We start from the raw sequence: 19,070 nt of genomic DNA, 5'->3' as shown, positions 1-19,070 counted from the left end.
TGGTGAAGCTATAGATCATATGACCTCAATGTGGGTTTGTGTAGCGGTTTAATGGCCTCTGCGTAAGTGTGTGTGTGGCATCTGTTTACTTCTTTTTCATGTAAATGTGCACCCAACATTTGTGTCTGTTTCTTTTCTTTTCAAATTTTCAGTTATAACACACTGCCCAGCCGGAGAACGCTGAAAAACTCCAGACTGGTCTGTAAAAAGGATGATGTCCACGTCTGCATCATGTGCCTGCGCGCTATCATGAACTACCAGGTCAGCCATCTGCGCTTTCTTCCACACGGGCTGCTATTTCCTTTGGACACAAATTCTCCTACTTTAGATCAACTTTTTCTGCTTGAACACATGTGATTACCTGATCCAGGGCACAACTCCCACACCAGTGTTTAGCAGTTGCACAGATCACGTGTTATTCAAAAAGTTTACAAGTATAGTAATTTTAACTTCCCAGTAGCTGTCCGTGCAGGCTGCTCTGGAAATGGTCATATCTCAGGAACTGATTGAGTAGTAATAATTTTGTTATTTGTGCGACGAAAATTTCTGTGTGCTCTCATTGATCACTGTCAGACAGAAGAGTTACCATGGTACAGGGCAAAGAACAAAATTTACGCAGTAATTAGGTTAATCAATCATTAATTAACCGTTTATCAACTATTAAATTAATCAAAAACCTTTGCTACAGTTAGATCCAGATTCTCAGATTTCAGCTTCTTAAAAATTAAATAGATTTGGTTTGTTTTACTAATTTTTTTACTCTTCTTTGGCAGTAAACTGAATATCTTTAGGTTGTGGACAAAACAAGAAAACATTAATCACACATTTTTCCACCATTTTCTGACATTTTGTAAACAACTAAACGATCTTGAACAATTGTGTTAGTTTCAGCCTTAAATCAAATCTCAGTAACCATTAACGTTTGAGAGTAATTCAAAGACTCCAAGTTTCTGCTTATTCTGCTTAAAACATTTCTCCTGTAAATAGCTGGTAAATGACTGTTGAACTTTGACCCCTGTGAAATCACTCCTTGGTGTATTTCGTTCACCATTGAGACCAGAGGGAAGGTTTTCAGGCTTAAATTCCCCTAAAATCCCAGGTTTATCTTTGCTACAATTGAACATTTTTTTCTGAAAATGACTAGAAATGCCTGTTTTGACCTCTGTGCATTTCGGTTTCAGATCCTGACTTTGTGCTATTTCAGTAACAGTTCAGAAATTGAATATATTAATTTGCCATCCTGTAATGTTATCAGAATGTTAAGAAGTTGGAATGGCTACTTTACACGGTATATTATGTAATACAGAAGGGAAATGGTACTGTATGTTAGGAATAGTGTGACACCACTGTTAAGACAAATACAACGGTATAAAACTCTTTGTAGGAAGAAACTTAGCCATATACTGCAGAAAAAAATAGCTTATTTTCTGTTTGAGTGATATCTTTTTTCTTTGCATACATGGTAATTTCAGCTCTATCATTGGAAGTTGTTTTTAGGTGCTTATATGTGTGAAATAGGGGCATAAGCTGCAGAATAATATAGATGTTAAAAATTTAGAATATAAAGTTTTTTGTCAGCTATTTCAAAAAGTGAAAAAAAATTCTAAATTTGTTACATAAAACTAAAATGTTTCAAGCACTTTGTAAATTAAATTTTTTTATAATTAACCGACTACAGCTCCAAAAAACACAAAACAAAACATAAAACATATCTTCCAATATGAGAATATTCATTTCTGGTTTGAGTAACTCAGTATTTATGCAGTATAGATACCATGAATCTTTGTCTGGTTCATTACTTACAACCACAGTCATGGGGAAGACTGCTGACTTGACATTTGAAGACACTCATTGATGTCCTCCACAAGGAGGGTAAGCCACAGAAGGTCATTGCTAAAAGGTTTGGCTGTTCACAAAGTGCTGTGTTATTGGAAAGCTGATTGGAAGGGGAATGTGTGGTCAGAAAAGATGCACAAGAAACAGGGATGGCCGCAGTCTTGAGAAAATTGTCAAGCAAAGCTGATTAAAGAAATTGGGAGAGCTTACAAGGAGTGGACTGAAGCTGGAGTTAGTTCATCAAGAGCCACCATGCACAGATGTGTCCAGGAAATGGGTTGCAAGCATTAAATTCCTGGTGTCCAGCCACACCTGAACCAGAGACAATGTCAGAAGTGTCTTACCTGGGCTAAGGGGGGGAAAAAAAAGAACCAGACCGTTGTGCAATGGTCCAAAGTTCTCTTTTCAGAAGAAAGTAAATTTTGCATTTCATTTGGAAATCAAAGACCCAGAGTCTGGAGGAAGAGTGGAGAGGTACAGAATCCAAGTTGCTTGAAGACCAGTTTGGTTTCCACAGTCAATGATGATTTGCGGTGCCATGTCACTGCTGGTGTTGGTCCACTATGTTTTATCAAGTCCAAAGTTAACACCGTCATCTATCAGGAGATTTTCGAGCACTTCCTGCATGCGTTTCCTGACAGTCATTATGGAGATGCTGATTTCCTTTTCCAGCAAGACTTGGCACCTGCCCACACTGCCAAAACTACTTGTAACTTGTATACTGTAATTAATTGGCCCCATAGACAACACCTCATAGATGATGGGATATTGTTAAGAGGAAAATGAGGGACCAGACCCAACAATATAGACAAGCTGAAGGCTGCTATCAACCTGGGCTTCCATAACACCCCTGCAGTTCCACAGGCTCATTGCCTCCATACCACGTCGCTTTGATTCAGTATTTCATGCAAAAGGAGCCCCAACCAAGTATTGAGTGCATAAAAGAACACACTTTTCAGACGTTTGTCATTTCTGTGAAATATTTTCTTTTTAAAGATAGTTTTTGTTTTTTGTTTTTTTTTAGCTGTAGGCCATTATTTTCAAAATTAAAATAGAACAAGATTGAAAATTTCCATTTATGTGTAAAGCGTCTAGACTTTAGAAAATTTTTACTTTCTGAAATAACTGACAAAAAATGTTGAGGTTTTGCCATGATATTCCAATTTTTGAGATGCACCTGTATGTAGTGGGTTTGACATGTTTCTGAAGAATTCAGTCAGCGGCGAAAACACTAAAGTTTGTGGCCTGTGGCTTAATGGGATCCGTCAGGTGTTGCTGTCACTTGATTCCATAATAATTTTTGTATCAATATCTGTATATCCGATCAGCACTTTTTGAAACTGTTAGATCAATTAAGGTTTCTTCAAGACCATTTGTGCATGTTTCATTTATGATACAAGTGAATGCCTGCTGTACTCTTTCTGTGGCTCCTTCATTGTGTTCATTTGTTGAATTGACTTTTTCTCCCTCCAGTATGGCTTCAACATGGTGATGTCACACCCACATGCTGTGAATGAAATTGCACTAAGTCTCAACAATAAAAATCCCAGGTAGGTTCTTATTGTTTTAGCTGCCAACAGGTTTGCAAAGATGAATATTCTTACACTTCTCTTTCATAATAAAGATGCGATTAAAAAAATGAATACATGAACAACTTGCAATTTTAAGTCCAAATTGGAAGGATTAACCGGCCGTCAGAGCAGTACCCTGGTCTCGGAGCACCTGCCCTGAGGAGCAGCAGGCTCCAGAGTGAGATTATTTTGCTGCTTTGGGGCACATTCATCCTGACAGACAGGTTGGGGCACGGCTGGCACACTCTGCTACACTGACAACTGCTTACTGACACAGCAACCAGATGGAGCTGTGTGTGTGTTCTCACTTCACACCCTGTGGCTAAAAGATTTCCTCCAAACTGCACGTGCATATATGTCACTTCACTTGTCAAACATCATCTGGCCCAGGAAGAGAAATCCTTGAACAAACCTCAGACTGTGCGTTTTTTTTAATCCAGATTAGTTGTACTGTAGACTTTTGCACCCAAGGTCATGTTTCATCCATTTTTTAAAGAGACATCATAATACTGTAAGGTTAATTATGTCATTGGCAGCATGTTAAATTACACAGCTTCATATTTTGTTGACTCTGTTTCCGTATGGCGCTGGCACTTTTCATTCACTAACCATTCATCATTAATTTGCTCCCTGTGTTCCAGGACTAAAGCCCTGGTGTTGGAGCTCCTGGCGGCAGTTTGTCTCGTGAGAGGAGGCCATGAAATAATTCTGTCTGCATTCGACAACTTTAAGGAGGTACATGCTGCGCACAGATGGGAAGCAGGATTTGAGGAGAGGGATATGTCATTATATTTCAACTGTGTAATTTCCAGCAGTGACTCAGCTTGGAGGAATGCTCCTCCTGCAGATGTGGGGCAGCAGATTCCCCGTCGATGTGAGCAAGTAGCATCTAGGAATGCGTTTTGTTGTATTGCGCGCACCTGTGTGGCTGCATAAAGCAGGAGGACCCATTCGAGCGCTGCAGGGTCCACAGAAATCAGTTGCATTTGTGGATTTGGCAGGAACTTCAAAGCTCGCAACTGAGTGTGACCTTTGCATGTCTGGATGAAGTATTCTGACTGCTGTAAAAAGGTGTAGGAGGTTCTGATGGAGCGAGCACTAAAAACAGCCCCCTTTTTTGTAGCATGTATCCACAAATGTGGGCTGCTCAACAGCAGTTAATGCAATATTTACACCCTGACTGAAATATTAAGTCTTGCTCTCAGCTACTTTGGCATTAGTGGTATAATGAGCTTTGGGGAGACTGCAACTCATCCACTGAGATACAGGCTAAGAAATGGTAATTACATCACTGTGACTGTGGGGAGCATGCGTGCAACCTTTTACACATTTGGTCAGTGGACTGAGGTCAGAGGTTGTGGGTAGACACCATGGGCCTGATTTATGAAAGGTTTGCACGTTTTAAAATGTGCCCAAACAGCAGCGCATTCACGGAAAACATGCATATTGAGTTATTAACAGTGCACATCTTTCAAATGTGCAAAATAGTGTGTATTGCCAGTTTAGGGTTTGTCCACCCGAGTGTGCAGAATGGTGAGAGGAAACATGCAAGTAGGTGAGATTTGCACACACAGCATAATTTATCAAAGTCCAAAGGAAATTTAGCAGATACTGACAGTGTCGGCTTTTTTTCTCATTTTAAACCTTGGTGTTAAATTATTGGGTTTGACAGATTGCTGTTCCAGCAGCAGAGAGGACAGTGCATCCTCGTATACAGAATAAATATAAATAAATAAATAATTTATTGTAAATGTTGGGTATATTTAAAGAATTAATGGTTCACAGCTGAAGCCAGCACACGAGCTGAACATGCTTGTGTGCTGGCTATTAAAACAATCAAAAACACTATCTCCTATTTCAGACATTTAAGTATTATTCCATGGATGGTATTTACACAAGCTGGTGAATAATTACGCTGCATTGAACAGGTGGACTGCAGAGCACCGTTGTTTTGTCTGAGCACATTTTAAATGCAGCTGTCAGTTTTCTTCTTTAAAAAAATTGATTATAGTCTCAAATAAACTAATCCAAAGGACCTGGCTAATGGTACTATTGTTTATCAATGGATGCAAAGCAGAAGAAATAACGCCACCAACAGTTCTGGGATGGTAAAGATCACCGCGCAGCACAAAGAGCACGACTGCAACTCTATGAAGGTTCTCTGTCATTCTGGGAAAAGCTATCTAAGAGTTTACAGCAACTGGACTTATTGTTGGGCTTTAAGAAATTTCACCTCTTATCCAAGTGACATCTTCAGTTTTAAAAGGTAAAATTGTGTGGTCTGTTCAGAAGAGCCTTCGGTGGAGAGAGTCTCTCTTGTAAAGCAAAACAAGGTCAATCTGTTCAACAAGAAAAGAGGTCATTATAGCAGGTCTATCTGTCTCTGGGGCATAGTTAGGTGTCCTCTTGCTGACAGATGTTTTCTGGAGCCTCAATCTTCTTGTTGAGTGATGAAACAACCTCATTTTAAGTTGCTGAAAGATGGCCTCTTAGACCTCCCCCACTTGAGAGAAGGCTTTCCAAATTCGCATAAATGGCTGCTGCTTCTTTCACAGTTCTCTGTGCATGACCCAGCATGCAGTGTTCAGAACCCAGTTGCTGGAGAAGGCTAAGGGGGCGCTGACATTTCACCTGGCTGCAGCGCGTAGATTGCTACTGTCAAAACATGTACAAAAGTACAATAAACGCACACATCAGTAGTTATCAAAAAATATCACAATAAAAATCATCATAGTATTTTTTTTTAAGTATTAACACTTGGAGTGTTTGCATGTTAGGGTAGACTAGTCCACAAAGTTATAATTCTGTTAGAAAAAAGTATTTTCTTGGGTCATATTTGTGTCTTTGCACCTCAAACATGTGGGAGTGATCTCTCAAACCTGAGTAAATTCTATTTTGGAAAAAAACTGATATTCTCAAAACCATGAACCATTTTGTAAACCTCAAGCAGGTTTCCACAAACTCTTCTGTTTTCAAGAGTACTAAGCTTCATTTGCTTTAATCTCTCTTCATATGATAAATCAGCTAACTATGGTACAATTTATGTGGCCTTCCTCAGAATCTTTTCTAATATATTTTTGTCCCTCTGAAGATGATGGGACCAAACCTGGATACAGTACTCCTTGTGAGGTCTGAAATAACTTTTATACAAAATCAAAAAAGATTCTTTGGAAATATAAGTAAAAGTGGTCTTGATTATGCTCAAAACTCTTATTTGCTTTGGCTGCTACATAACATATGTATTTGGACAAATTTACTTTGTCATTTACATGTACCTCAAATCCTAAGGATAAGATTCTTTCTCTTTGCAGACAGTGGACTCTCACTCCCAGTAACCTACCTGGTCAAACCCTAGAAGGTAGAAAAAATTGTCTGAAAGGCACAACAACATCTTTAAATTGATAGAATTAAAGAGATGCACTTTACACGTGGTGCTTTGAAGAACAAATTAAAATTGGTAAGGTTAGACTTTACTTGTGTGAAGCACCTTGAGGCAACTTTGTTGCGATTTGGCGCTATATAAATTAAATTAAATTGGAAATTGGCTGAATGTTCCCTCAGGCCCAGTGACAATATCGTGCTTTTTTCTGAGCACCAGTGTCTTTATTCAGTTTCTTTAAATTAGAACTGAGTGTGCAGCTGTATGCGACACCTCCAGCAAAATTGCAGCACCCAGCATCTTTTTCTCAGCGCACTTCCCTTGTTTGTGCAGCTGCTCTAAGCAATTTAAGAAAATTTGAAAATCCTTCACCTTTCAGTAAATTGCTGTGACGTCACTGCAGCGCCTTTTCAGACGCCTCTCTGCATGAGGCTGAAGCTGTGAAGGGTGAGACTTTTGTGGTCTGTGTCAAAAGTCAGCTGATGTCACACAAAATCTGTTGCAGTGGAGGCCACATAAAAAAAAACACCTTATCTGGATAGATGCTTTGTTCCTGCTGAGGGTGCGTGTTTGTGTCATTGAAACATCCCTGATGAGCTTTTTAGTGCCGGGCATTATGTGCATTAAAAAGATTACATTTGGTCATGTCACTCATTTTTTTAAGTCTGCTATGAATAGTACCTTAAAATCCTAAAGCCTGATTTATGCTTCTGCAGCTCTGTAACTCCATGGCCTTGCACTATCTTTGATGTGCATGTGACCCTTTTAAAGTTCTCTGTAGGGTCTTTATGCAATTTACAGAAGGAACAGCAGCCTTTTCTGGATTAATTTGTCCCTCAACGAGTTCCACTTCTTTATATAATCGTTAACCTCCAAACCACCGATATGATATGTACAATTTCCTACATGAAATGTCATTTGAACGTCTTTTTCTGACTCAGTGTTGTGAAGCTAGTCATATTTGTGGACTTTTCTGCCAAACATATGTGATCCATGATCAAAATGTAATCAGTGTGCGCACTGCAAAAACCTTTAAAATATGACGGGAGAGGAAGGAGTGAAACCAGAAAAGTAACAAATCACAGCCTTTTGCGGTGTCCTTTTTTAAGCAGGTGTGTGCGTTTGTAGCCATGCAGAGAGCTTTGATCTAAAGTGGTTTGATTTGTTACACCCAGGGATTTATGTGAAACCTGACACGATATTACAGTGCTGGCAGCAAGCACAGTTTTGTTGATAATGAATTACACTCTGCCTCATTTAGGGCCTGTGTCTGAGCATGGTTTGAAAAAAATTAACGGCCGGGCTTTCAATCAAGGAAACACGGTACCCACTTTCCTCGATTCAGTGAGTGTCAGTGCTCAACTTCATTTCGTACCTCTGTTACTGAGCAAGTCCAGACTGCATTGTCCGGTAATATGCAAGGGTTTTTTAATGGAAATATATTACAATGGCACGATACGTTTTGGCCAATGTGAGCAAAAATCTCTTCCACAAAATCCATTATATACGAGGCTTATTACATGGAAAACCATGCATTGAGACTTGCTTTTGTCCGGTGAGTGCGAATATTCGGTTTATACAATGACGGTTTAGGCACGTTTTATTGTATTGGGCATTCAGCAAAGTCGTAACCTTTTTAAAACTGAATAAGTCACTTATGTGAGTTGCGAAATGTCTTGACGTTTAACAAGAAGTCCAGTTGTTGTCGAGTAAGCTTTTAGAAACATAAATGCATCTTAACTCTGAATTTTACATTATTACCTTTGCATTATTAGCCTTTTGTTCTGCGTCCTTTACCTGGTGAAGTCTCACAAATACAGAACTCTGTAGGCATCATGGCAAAATGCTTTGAGCTTCTGATTCAGATAGAAAAGTACCATATACAACCCCTGGCAAAAATTATGGAATCACCGGCTTCGGAGGATGTTCATTCAGTTGTTTAATTTTGTAGAAAAAAAGCAGATCACAGACATGACACAAAACTAAAGTCATTTCAAATGGCAACTTTCTGGCTTTAAGAAACGCTATAAGAAATCAGGAAAAATAATTGTGGCAGTCAGTAACGGTTACTTTTTTAGACCAAGCAGAGGGAAAAAAATATGGACTCACTCAATTCTGAGGAATAAATTATGGAATCACCCTGTAAATTTTCATCCCCAAAACTAACACCTGCATCAAATCAGATCTGCTCGTTAGTCTGCATATAAAAAGGAGTGCTCACACCTTGGAGAGCTGTTGCACCAAGTGGACTGACATGAATCATGGCTCCAACATGAGAGATGTCATTTGAAACAAAGGAGAGGATTATCAAACTCTTAAAAGAGGGTAAATCATCATGCAGTGTTGCAAAAGATGTTGGTTGTTCACAGTCAGCTGTGTCTAAACTCTGGACCAAATACAAACAACATGGGAAGGTTGTTAAAGGCAAACATACTGGTAGACCAAGGAAGACATCAAAGCATCAAGACAGAAAACTTAAAGCAATATGTCTCAAAAATCGAAAATGCACAACAAAACAAATGAGGAACAAATGGGAGGAAACTGGAGGAAACTGGAGTCAACGTCTGTGACCGAACTGTAAGAAACCGCCTAAAGGAAATGGGATTTACATACAGAAAAGCTAACCGAAAACCATCACTAACGCCTAAACAGAAAAAAACAAGTTTACAATGGGCTAAGCAAAAGCAATCGTGGACTGTGGATGACTGGATGAAAGTCATATTCAGTGATGAATCTCGAATCTGCATTGGGCAAGGTGATGATGCTGGAACTTTTGTTTGGTTCCGTTCCAGTGAGATTTATAAAGATGACTGCCTGAAGAGAACATGTAAATTTCCACAGTCATTGATGATATGGGGCTGCATGTCAGGTAATGGCACTGGGGAGATGGCTGTCATTACATCATCAATAAATGCACAAGTTTACGTTGATATTTTGGACACTTTTTCTTATCCCATCAGTTGAAAGGATGTTTGGGGATGATGAAATCATTTTTCAAGATGATAATGCATCTTGCCATAGAGCAAAAACTGTGAAAACATTCCTTGCAAAAAGACACATAGGGTCAATGTCACGGCCTGCAAATAGTCCGGATCTTAATCCAATTGAAAATCTTTGGTGGAAGTTGAAGAAAATGGTCCATGACAAGGCTCCAACCTGCAAAGCTGATCTGGCAACAGCAGTCAGAGAAAGTTGGAGCCAGATTAATGAAGAGTACTGTTTGTCACTCATTAAAGCGCCTTGGGGCAACTGTTTGTTGTGATTTGGCGCTATATAAAAAAAAAAATTTGATTGATTTGAATTTGATTAAGTCCATGCCTCAGAGACTGCAAGCTGTTATAAAAGCCAGAGGTGGTGCAACAAAATACTAGTGATGTGTTGGAGCGTTCTTTTGTTTTCCATGATTCCATAATTTTTTCCTCAGAATTGAGTGATTCCATATTTTTTTCCTCTGCTTGGTCTAAAAAAGTAACCGTTACTGACTGCCACAATGTTTTTTTCCTGATTTCTTAGTGTTTCTTAAAGCCAGAAAGTTTGAAATTACTTTAGTTTTGTGTCATGTCTGTGATCTGCTTTTTTTTTTCTACAAAATTAAACAACTGAATGAACATCCTCTGAGGCCGGTGATTCCATAATTTTTGCCAGGGGTTGCAAATGCAGTCCATAAATACAGTCCATGACATAAAGAAACAGATAAACTACCTGGAAAATTGCTAAATAGCAAAGCTGATATTTGGTTGACTCCTAATTATGCCCCATTTCCACTCATTGACCTCAGGATGAACACTTTGAGCTGAATCATCTTTTATTTCTGCCTCTTTCTTCCTGTCTCCACTTTGAATTCAGATTATTGGCAGAAGAAGCTGAGTGTCACAGTTTCCAGGGCCATAATGAACAGCGATGCACTTCATACAGCATAGTGTGATTATTCAGCAGCAGTCCCAAAATAACCGATCATGCTAATTCACTTCCCTCTAAAAACTTCCCTCTCTGAGATTTTGGTCAGACATTACATATTTATCATTGAACATCACTGATGTTTCTTTCTGCACACAGTACTCCTGGTTTTGGGACAAGGCAGTACAAATATTTATTGAAATGCTGGGTTAAAAATGTGCATGAGCTAACGCTGGTTGCGAATTTGCCGCTGTGTGTTTGGTCAGATTTTCTTGACCTGTTTTTGTCATGTGATGTAACCCTGCCTCTTACTCATGTGAATTGTTAGTTTGTGTACAGATGATACAGAAATTGCAGACACACTCTGTAATTTTCATATTTTAAGCAGAACTTTTCCTTGGATTTTGAAAATCATGAGGTTTTGTGGTGCGAAATATGCCAGTTGATGAATGTTAAAGGTAAAATTGTGTGTTTATCTGTGCTTGATGAAGACAAAATGTGGTTTTGTTTGCAGGTATGTTTGGAGGAACAGCGGTTTGAAAGGCTAATGGACTATTTCAAGAACGAGGACAACAACATTGACTTCATGGTGCGTTCACTCACACTCACCCTCTCTGTCCTAATGACTATTGATTTCTCTGCTATCCCTCAGCCACACACGCGTGGCAAAGCGTTTCACATTGAAGAAGCCCAGAGTGAAGCGTAATTCTGTTTTCTTTTCCACTGCTGGAGAGAGTTTGCGGACAGCGTTTAGGATTAATTGCAATCTGATGTTTAGACAAGTTTTTATGGAGTTGCTAAGTTCCAGATGTAATCACAGTTCCCAGATCGTTAGTATAACGCTAATTGGAGTTTATACATTATGCAAACCTCTGTCACATATTTCGGCATGCTTTGCCTAAAATCTAAAATGCCTTCATGAAGAAACCACAAGTCTACTTTTCAGTGTGATGACGCACTCCCAAGAGCTTTTTCTGTGACTCTATATTTTTTCATTGCAAAATAAACTGCAGATGATTGGTTCAGCATCTCAAAATACAGTGGCCCTAAATAAAGAATCCATGACAAGTCTGTCATGTCCAGACAGACTTGTCAGAGGGGCCAACATTATGATTTCACGATAACCGTTAGAATGTCAACACACACTGTACAGATTTTCAACATCTTATGCAGTTATTGCGATATGAGCACATTTATTCATGTAGGGATGAAAACTGTGTGACGTGAGCCGTCTCAGCTCCAGTCTTAAAGTGGTGGTTAAAAGTTCCCAAAGGCAAACTCTTAAAAAAGGAACTGCTGTCTCAATGAGAAAAATTAATGTACCAATTTGCATAGATTTTTAAGTTATTTCAGCTTAATTATTTCAACTTCCCCAGTGGTCAGGGAAGCTGTCTGACTGAAGAAGGAGTCCTTCCGTGATATATCATCTCGGAGGACTCTAGAGGCAGTTGCAAAGTACTGACAGGCCCGAAGGGCAGCAGCCTCTGGGGAGGCAAAGCAGCAGGTGTGGGAGGGGTTTGGAGCAACCATGGAGAAGGACTTTCAGTTGGCACCAAGGTGTTTCTGGCGGACCGTTAGGCACCTCAGGAGGGGAAAATGGGGAACCGTCCAAGCTGCCTACAGTACGGATGGGACTCTGACCTCAGCTGAGGATGTAATCCGGCGCTGGAAGGAACACTTTGAGGAACTCCTGCATCAGTGCGGAGTGCCCTCTATAGTAGGGGCAGAGCTGGAAGCTGATGGAGGATTTTCATCAATTTCCCTGGTGGAAGTCACTGAGGTAGTCAAACAACGCCGCAGTGGCAAGGCACCGGGGGTTGATGAGATCCGACCAGAAATGCTGAAGGCTCTGGGTGTGGAGGGACTGTCTTGGATGAGGTATCTCTTCAACATTGCGTTGAGGTCTGGGAAAGTGCCTAAGGAGAGGAAAACTGGGGTGGTGGTCCCCATATTTAAAATGGGGGACCAGAGAGTGTGTGCCAATTACAGGGGCATCACACTACTCAGGCTCCCTGGTAACGTCTACTCCAGGGTGCTGGAAAGGAGGGTTCGGCTGATAGTTGATTGAAGAGGAACAATGCTGGTTCCGTCCTGGTCGTGGAACAACTGACCAGCTCTTCACTCTCACAGGGATCCTGGAGGGTGCCTGGGAGTATGTCCACCCAGTCTACATGTGTTTTGTGGACTTGGAGAAGGCGTATGACCGTGTACCCGGGGAGATAATGTGGGAGGTGCTGCAGAAGTATGGAGAGAGGGGGGTCTCTTCTCAGGGCCATCCAATCTCTGTACTCACAAAGCGAGAGCTGTGTTCGGGTGCTCGGCAGTAAGTCAGACTTGGTTCTGGTGGGGGTTGGCCTCCGCCAGTGCTGCGCCTTGTCACCAATCCTGTTTATGATATTCATGGACAGGATATCGAGGCGTAGTTGGGGGAGGATCTCATCACTGCTTTTTGCAGATGATGTGGTCCTGTTGGCCTCATTGGCCGGTGACCTCCAACACTCACAGCGTTGGTTCGCAGCCGAGTGTGAAGCGGCTGGGATGAGGATCAGCACCTCTAAATCTGAGGCCAGGGTTCTCAGCAGGAAACTGATGGATTGCCTAGTACAGGTAGGGAATACGGTCTTGCCCCAAGTGAAGGAGTTCAAGTACCTCGGGGTCTTGCTCATGAGTGAGGGGTCATTGGAGCGTGAGATTGGCCGGAGAATTGGCATAGCACGGGCGTGTTGCATTTGCTCTACTGTACTCTTGTAACGAAAAGGGGGCTGAGCCAAAAGGCGAAACTCTCGATCTGCTGGTCAATCTTCGTTCCTACTCTCACCTATGCATCATGAGAGTTGGGTCATGACCGAAAGAACTAGATCATGGGTACAAGTGGCCGAAATGGGCTTCCTTAGGAGGGTGGCTTGTGTCTCCCTTAGAGATAGGGTGAGAAGCTCAGTTATCCATGGGGAGCTTGGAGTAGAGTCGCTGCGCCTTCACGTTGAAAGGAGCCAGTTGAGGTGGTTCGGGCATCTGGTAAGGATGCTCCCTTGGCACCTCCTTAGGGAGGTGTTCCAGGCACGCCCATCTGGGAGGAGACCACGGGGAAGAACCAGAACTAGGTGGAGAGATTATATCTCCACACTGGCCTGGGAATGCCTCGGGATCCCCCAGTCAGAGGTGGTTAATGTGGCATGGGAAAGGGAAGTCTGGGATCCCCTGCTATAGCTGTTGCCCCCGTGACCCGATCCCGGATAAGCGGTTGAAGATGAGTGAGTATTTCAACTGAGTTGATGATACAAGACTTCTCTAGTTAAGTTGAAATAACTTTAAAAAATCTATGCAAATTGTTAAATCACTTTTTCTCACTGAGACAGTGGTTCATTTATTAGAGTGCAGGAGTCAAAAGTACAGGATTAAAAGCGGTCACACCTGAAGAGGAAACATACAGACACAATTCTGAACTGATTGCCAAAAAATGCAAAACCGCTGTAAGTACACTGTAAAAAATGAACTGCTGTCTCCGAGAAAAATTAGTGTAACAATTTGCATAGATTTTTGGCAAATTTTTACATCATTTTTCTCACTGAGACAGTGGTTCATTTTTTTTAGAGTGTACTGTTGATTCACATTTAATATTCAGTGTATCCCCCTACAGTTATTGTAGACCTGGCTGCCTGCCAGGCTAACGGGATGCTCTGCCAAGCCAGAATTTTTTTTTTTTAAACATGACAAAGAAATAACAAAAGATAATGTTGGATAATCAAGTAATTTTAGAGCTCTAATGAGCTATGGAGTGCTTTGAGTTGAGGATTCAGTGCTGTCATGGAGTGCATTATTTTTTTTCTAAAGGATTTTAAATTAATTAGTTTGACTTGAGGTGATGCTAAAAGACAAACAGATGTGATCATTACTATAAACCCATTTAACCCCTTCTAAGCCTGTATATCCCATCGATGGGAAATTTCACTTTTTATTTGTGAGGTACTGACAAGCCAAAATGAGGCGGGTGGTAGGGGTTAACAGAAGTAAAATGTTCTATAAAATGCCCTCTACTCTCTTGTAAATTTGTCTATTAGTGCTTTGCCTTCTGCATTGCATGCCAACGAGTTGTTTGGATGTCAGGAGGATGTGTCGTGCTTTGTAATCTTTTTTTAAATTACAGTCACACAGTGGAGGGTGTTTATTTCTGGCAGTGTTTTTAAAAGTTTATATGCTGTGTTAAACTGTCCACTGTCCTATTTCTCAGGTGGCCTGCATGCAGTTCATCAACATCGTGGTGCACTCGGTAGAGGACATGAACTTCAGAGTTCATCTACAGTATGATTTCACCAAACTGTGCCTGGACGACTACTTAGATGTAAGTTGAAGCTGCTGCTGCAGGAAAATAGCCCAGACAGCAGTCAGAAGCTCAGCTCTCAAAAAGAGATTGTCATTACGGCATCATAGAGACAGAAACCACAGAGAAACGGTCAATAATGGCTTTTCTGTGACTTTAGAACATCAGTCAGTTCTATAAATCCCAGTCTTCTGCGTCACTGCAGAGGTGAGATCAATGCTGGCTGAAAAGTCTGCTTTTTATGTATTAAACTGAATAAATAAATGTGCCCCGATATTATTATTATTATTATTATCATCATCATCATCATCATTACACTGTCTTATGTGTGTGTTTTCCAGAAACTAAAGCATACGGAAAGTGACAAGCTCCAGGTTCAGATCCAGGCCTACTTGGACAACGTGTTTGATGTGGGAACCCTTCTGGAAGATGCCGAGACTAAAAACGCTGCCTTGGAGCGGGTGGAGGAGCTGGAGGAAAATATGTCACATGTAAGAGAACTTAATTGGGCAGTCTTCCCGAGGACATTTCACCAGAATTCCTCCTTAAGCCCCTTTCACACTGGGGCTGCTCCCAGTTGCTCCCTGTTGCGTCATGACGATGCAGGAATTTCTGCGTCAGGTGCGCGCAGCAGGGGGCAGAGGAGGTGAGGACACAGCCTGCAGGTCCTCTACACAGAGAAATCAGAGTGCACAATTTGGCTGCAGCTACACTGTGCACTCTGATTTCTCTTTGAGTTTATATTTGTTCTTGTGCTGAGCTGCAGGGCTGTGCTCTGAGTTCTGTTATAATTTATCTTTCCTCCTTTGACCGCGAGATGCGCGTGCGTGCGAACGAACCGTCCGTGAGTAAATGTTGAGATGTCTGGAGTTATACTTCATGTGGACATGTCCTGTCTCCGACAATCAGTCTGTGAGCAGGACTTATGTCCTTTTTTGTCCTTTTTTTAACAGTGATGAGAGAGTTTGAGGGGAGAACAAGGAACTAACTGTGGTATGTTGTCATCTCATGAAGTCCACTTTGGTTTCAGATGACGGAGAAACTGCAGGATATGGAGAACGAGGCCATGTGCAAGATTGTGGAGCTAGAGAAGCAGCTGATGCAAAGGAACAAGGAACTGGAATCCATAAGGGTCAGACTCACTCGACCATGTCATTTAATAAAAGGAAAACACAAAATACACATGACACAAGAATGTTTTACGTGGCATTTAGTTTAAGTGAATGAATCTTTATTTCCATATTGACGGTAGAATGTGAAATGTAACAAAATACCATGAGATGACTAGTTTAACACTTGGCGCCAGTTTTCAACATTAAACAAACTAAACATTTGTTGATGTATATTGTGCACTAATGGCACACAGTTATTCCGAAAGGTCAAAATACTCCTTTCTCAGTGGTTTTATAATTTAATGTGGAACCCAACCCAACCAATGCATCCACAGCACTTCACTTTTTCCACATTTTGTTATGTTACCGCCTTATTCCAAAATGGAATAAATTTTTTTCCCTCAAAATTCTACTTTTTTTTGTTTTTGTTTTTGCAAAATTTATTAAAAATAAACTAAGAAATCGTGTACATACAGTGAGGAAAATAAGTATTTGAACACCCTGCGATTTTGCAAGTTCTCCCACTTAGAAATCATGGAGGGGTCTGAATTTTTCATCTTAGGTGCATGTCCACTGTGAGAGACATAATCTAAAAAAAAAAAAAAAATCCGGAAATCACAATGTATGATTTTTTTAATTATTTATTTGTATGTTACTGCTGCAAATAAGTATTTCAACACCTGTGAAAATCAATGTTAATATTTGGTACAGTAGCCTTTGTTTGCAATTACAGAGGTAAAATGTTTCCTGTAGTTTTTCCACCAGGTTTGCACACACTGCAGCAGGGATTTTGGTCCACTCCTCCATACAGATCTTTTTCAAATCTTTCAGGTTTGGAGTTTCAGCTCCCTCCAAAGATTTGCTAGTGAGTTCAGGTCTGGAGACTGGCCAGGCCACTCCAGGACCTTGAAATGCTTCTTACTGAGCCCCTCCTTAGTTGCCCTGGCTGTGTGTTTGGGGTCATCGTCATGCTGGAAGACCCAGCCATGACCCATCTTCAATGCTCTTACTGAGGGAAGGAGGTTGTTTGCCAAAATCTCGCAATACATGACCCCATCCATCATCCCTTCAATATAATGCAGTCATCCTGTCCCCTTTGCAGAAGAGCACCCCCAGAGTATGATGTTTCCACCCCCCATGCTTCATGGTTGGGATGGTTTTCCTGGGGTTGTTCTCATCCTGTTAGTTGGTTATGTACCACAGGCCTTTAAGGTGGCAGTAATTAAACCATTACTTAAAAAGCCATCACTTGACCCAGCTATCTTAGCTAATTATAGGCCAATCTCCAACCTTCCTTTTCTCTCAAAGATTCTTGAGAGGGTAGTTGTAAAACAGCTAACTGATCACCTGCAGAGGAATGGTCTATTTGAAGAGTTTCAGTCAGGTTTTAGAATTCATCATAGTACAGAAACAGCATTAGTGAAGGTTACAAATGATCTTCTTATGGCTTCGGACAGTGGACTTATCTCTGTGCTTGTTCTGTTGGACCTCAGTGCTGCTTTTGATACTGTTGACCATAAAATTTTATTACAGAGATTAGAGCATGTCATAGGTATTAAGGGCACTGCGCTGCGGTGGTTTGAATCATATTTGTCTAATAGATTACAGTTTGTTCATGTAAATGGGGAATCTTCTTCACAGACTGAAGTTAATTATGGAGTTCCACAAGGTTCTGTGCTAGGACCAATTTTGTTCACTTTGTACATGCTTCCCTTGGGCAGTATTATTAGACGGTATTGCTTAAATTTTCATTGTTACGCAGATGATACCCAGCTTTATCTATCCATGAAGCCAGAGGATACACACCAATTAGCTAAACTGCAGGATTGTCTTACAGACATAAAGACATGGATGACCTCTAATTTCCTGCTTTTAAACTCAGATAAAACTGAAGTTATTGTACTTGGCCCCACAAATCTTAGAAGCATGGTGTCTAACCAGATCGTTACTCTGGATGGCATTTCCCTGATCTCTAGTAATACTGTGAGAAATCTTGGAGTCATTTTTGATCAGGATATGTCATTCAAAGCGCATATTAAACAAATATGTAGGACTGCCTTTTTGCATTTACGCAATATCTCTAAAATCAGAAAGGTCTTGTCTCAGAGTGATGCTGAAAAACTAATTCATGCATTTATTTCCTCTAGGCTGGACTATTGTAATTCATTATTATCAGGTTGTCCTAAAAGTTCCCTAAAAAGCCTTCAGTTGGTTCAGAATGCTGCAGCTAGAGTACTGACGGGGACTAGCAGGAGAGAGCATATCTCTCCCGTGTTGGCCTCTCTTCATTGGCTTCCTGTTAATTCTAGAATAGAATTTAAAATTCTTCTTCTTACTTATAAGGTTTTGAATAATCAGGTCCCATCTTATCTTAGGGACCTCGTAGTACCATATTACCCCATTAGAGCGCTTCGCTCTCAGACTGCGGGCTTACTTGTGGTTCCTAGGGTTTGTAAGAGTAGAATGGGAGGCAGAGCCTTCAGCTTTCAGGCTCCTCTCCTGTGGAACCAGCTCCCAATTCAGATCAGGGAGACAGATACCCTCTCTACTTTTAAGATTAGGCTTAAAACTTTCCTTTTCGCTAAGGCTTATAGTTAGGGCTGGATCGGGTGACCCTGGACCATCCCTTGGTTATGTTGCTTTAGACGTAGACTGTGGGTGGGTTCCCATGATGCACTGTTTCTTTCTCTTTTTGCTCCGTATGCATCACTCTGCATTTAATCATTAGTGATCGATCTCTGCCCCCCTTCTCGGCATGTCTTTTTCCTGGTTCTTTCCCTCAGCCCCAACCAGTCTCAGCAGAAGACTGCCCCTCCCTGAGCCTGGTTCTGCTGGAGGTTTCTTCCTGTTAAAAGGGAGTTTTTCTTCCCACTGTGGCCAAGTGCTTGCTCATAGGGGGTCGTTTTGACCGTTGGGGTTTTTCATAATTATTGTATGGCCTTGCCTTACAATGTGGA

At 41.0% G+C, this 19,070-nt stretch overlaps 1 protein-coding gene across 7 annotated transcripts in view; it reads left to right on the top strand.

Moving 5' to 3' along the window:
• Nucleotides 1–19,070, top strand: part of fmnl2a (formin-like 2a) — a 153,376-nt gene that overhangs the window by 110,717 nt on the left and 23,589 nt on the right. For all 7 annotated transcript variants that reach the window (XM_034185776.1, XM_034185773.1, XM_034185779.1 and 4 more), the window contains exons 7-13: nt 153–261; nt 3,310–3,386; nt 4,049–4,142; nt 11,198–11,272; nt 14,912–15,022; nt 15,343–15,492; nt 16,032–16,133. In XM_034185776.1, coding sequence (XP_034041667.1) covers nt 153–261; nt 3,310–3,386; nt 4,049–4,142; nt 11,198–11,272; nt 14,912–15,022; nt 15,343–15,492; nt 16,032–16,133 — 718 coding nt within the window. The remainder of the gene's footprint in view (nt 1–152; nt 262–3,309; nt 3,387–4,048; nt 4,143–11,197; nt 11,273–14,911; nt 15,023–15,342; nt 15,493–16,031; nt 16,134–19,070) is intronic.

This window comes from Thalassophryne amazonica, chromosome 14 (genome assembly GCF_902500255.1).
Source record: "Thalassophryne amazonica chromosome 14, fThaAma1.1, whole genome shotgun sequence".
Classification (NCBI taxonomy): Eukaryota; Metazoa; Chordata; class Actinopteri; order Batrachoidiformes; family Batrachoididae; genus Thalassophryne; species Thalassophryne amazonica.
Note: the sequence above shows the minus strand (reverse complement) of the source record. Positions and strands in the feature narration are given on the sequence as shown.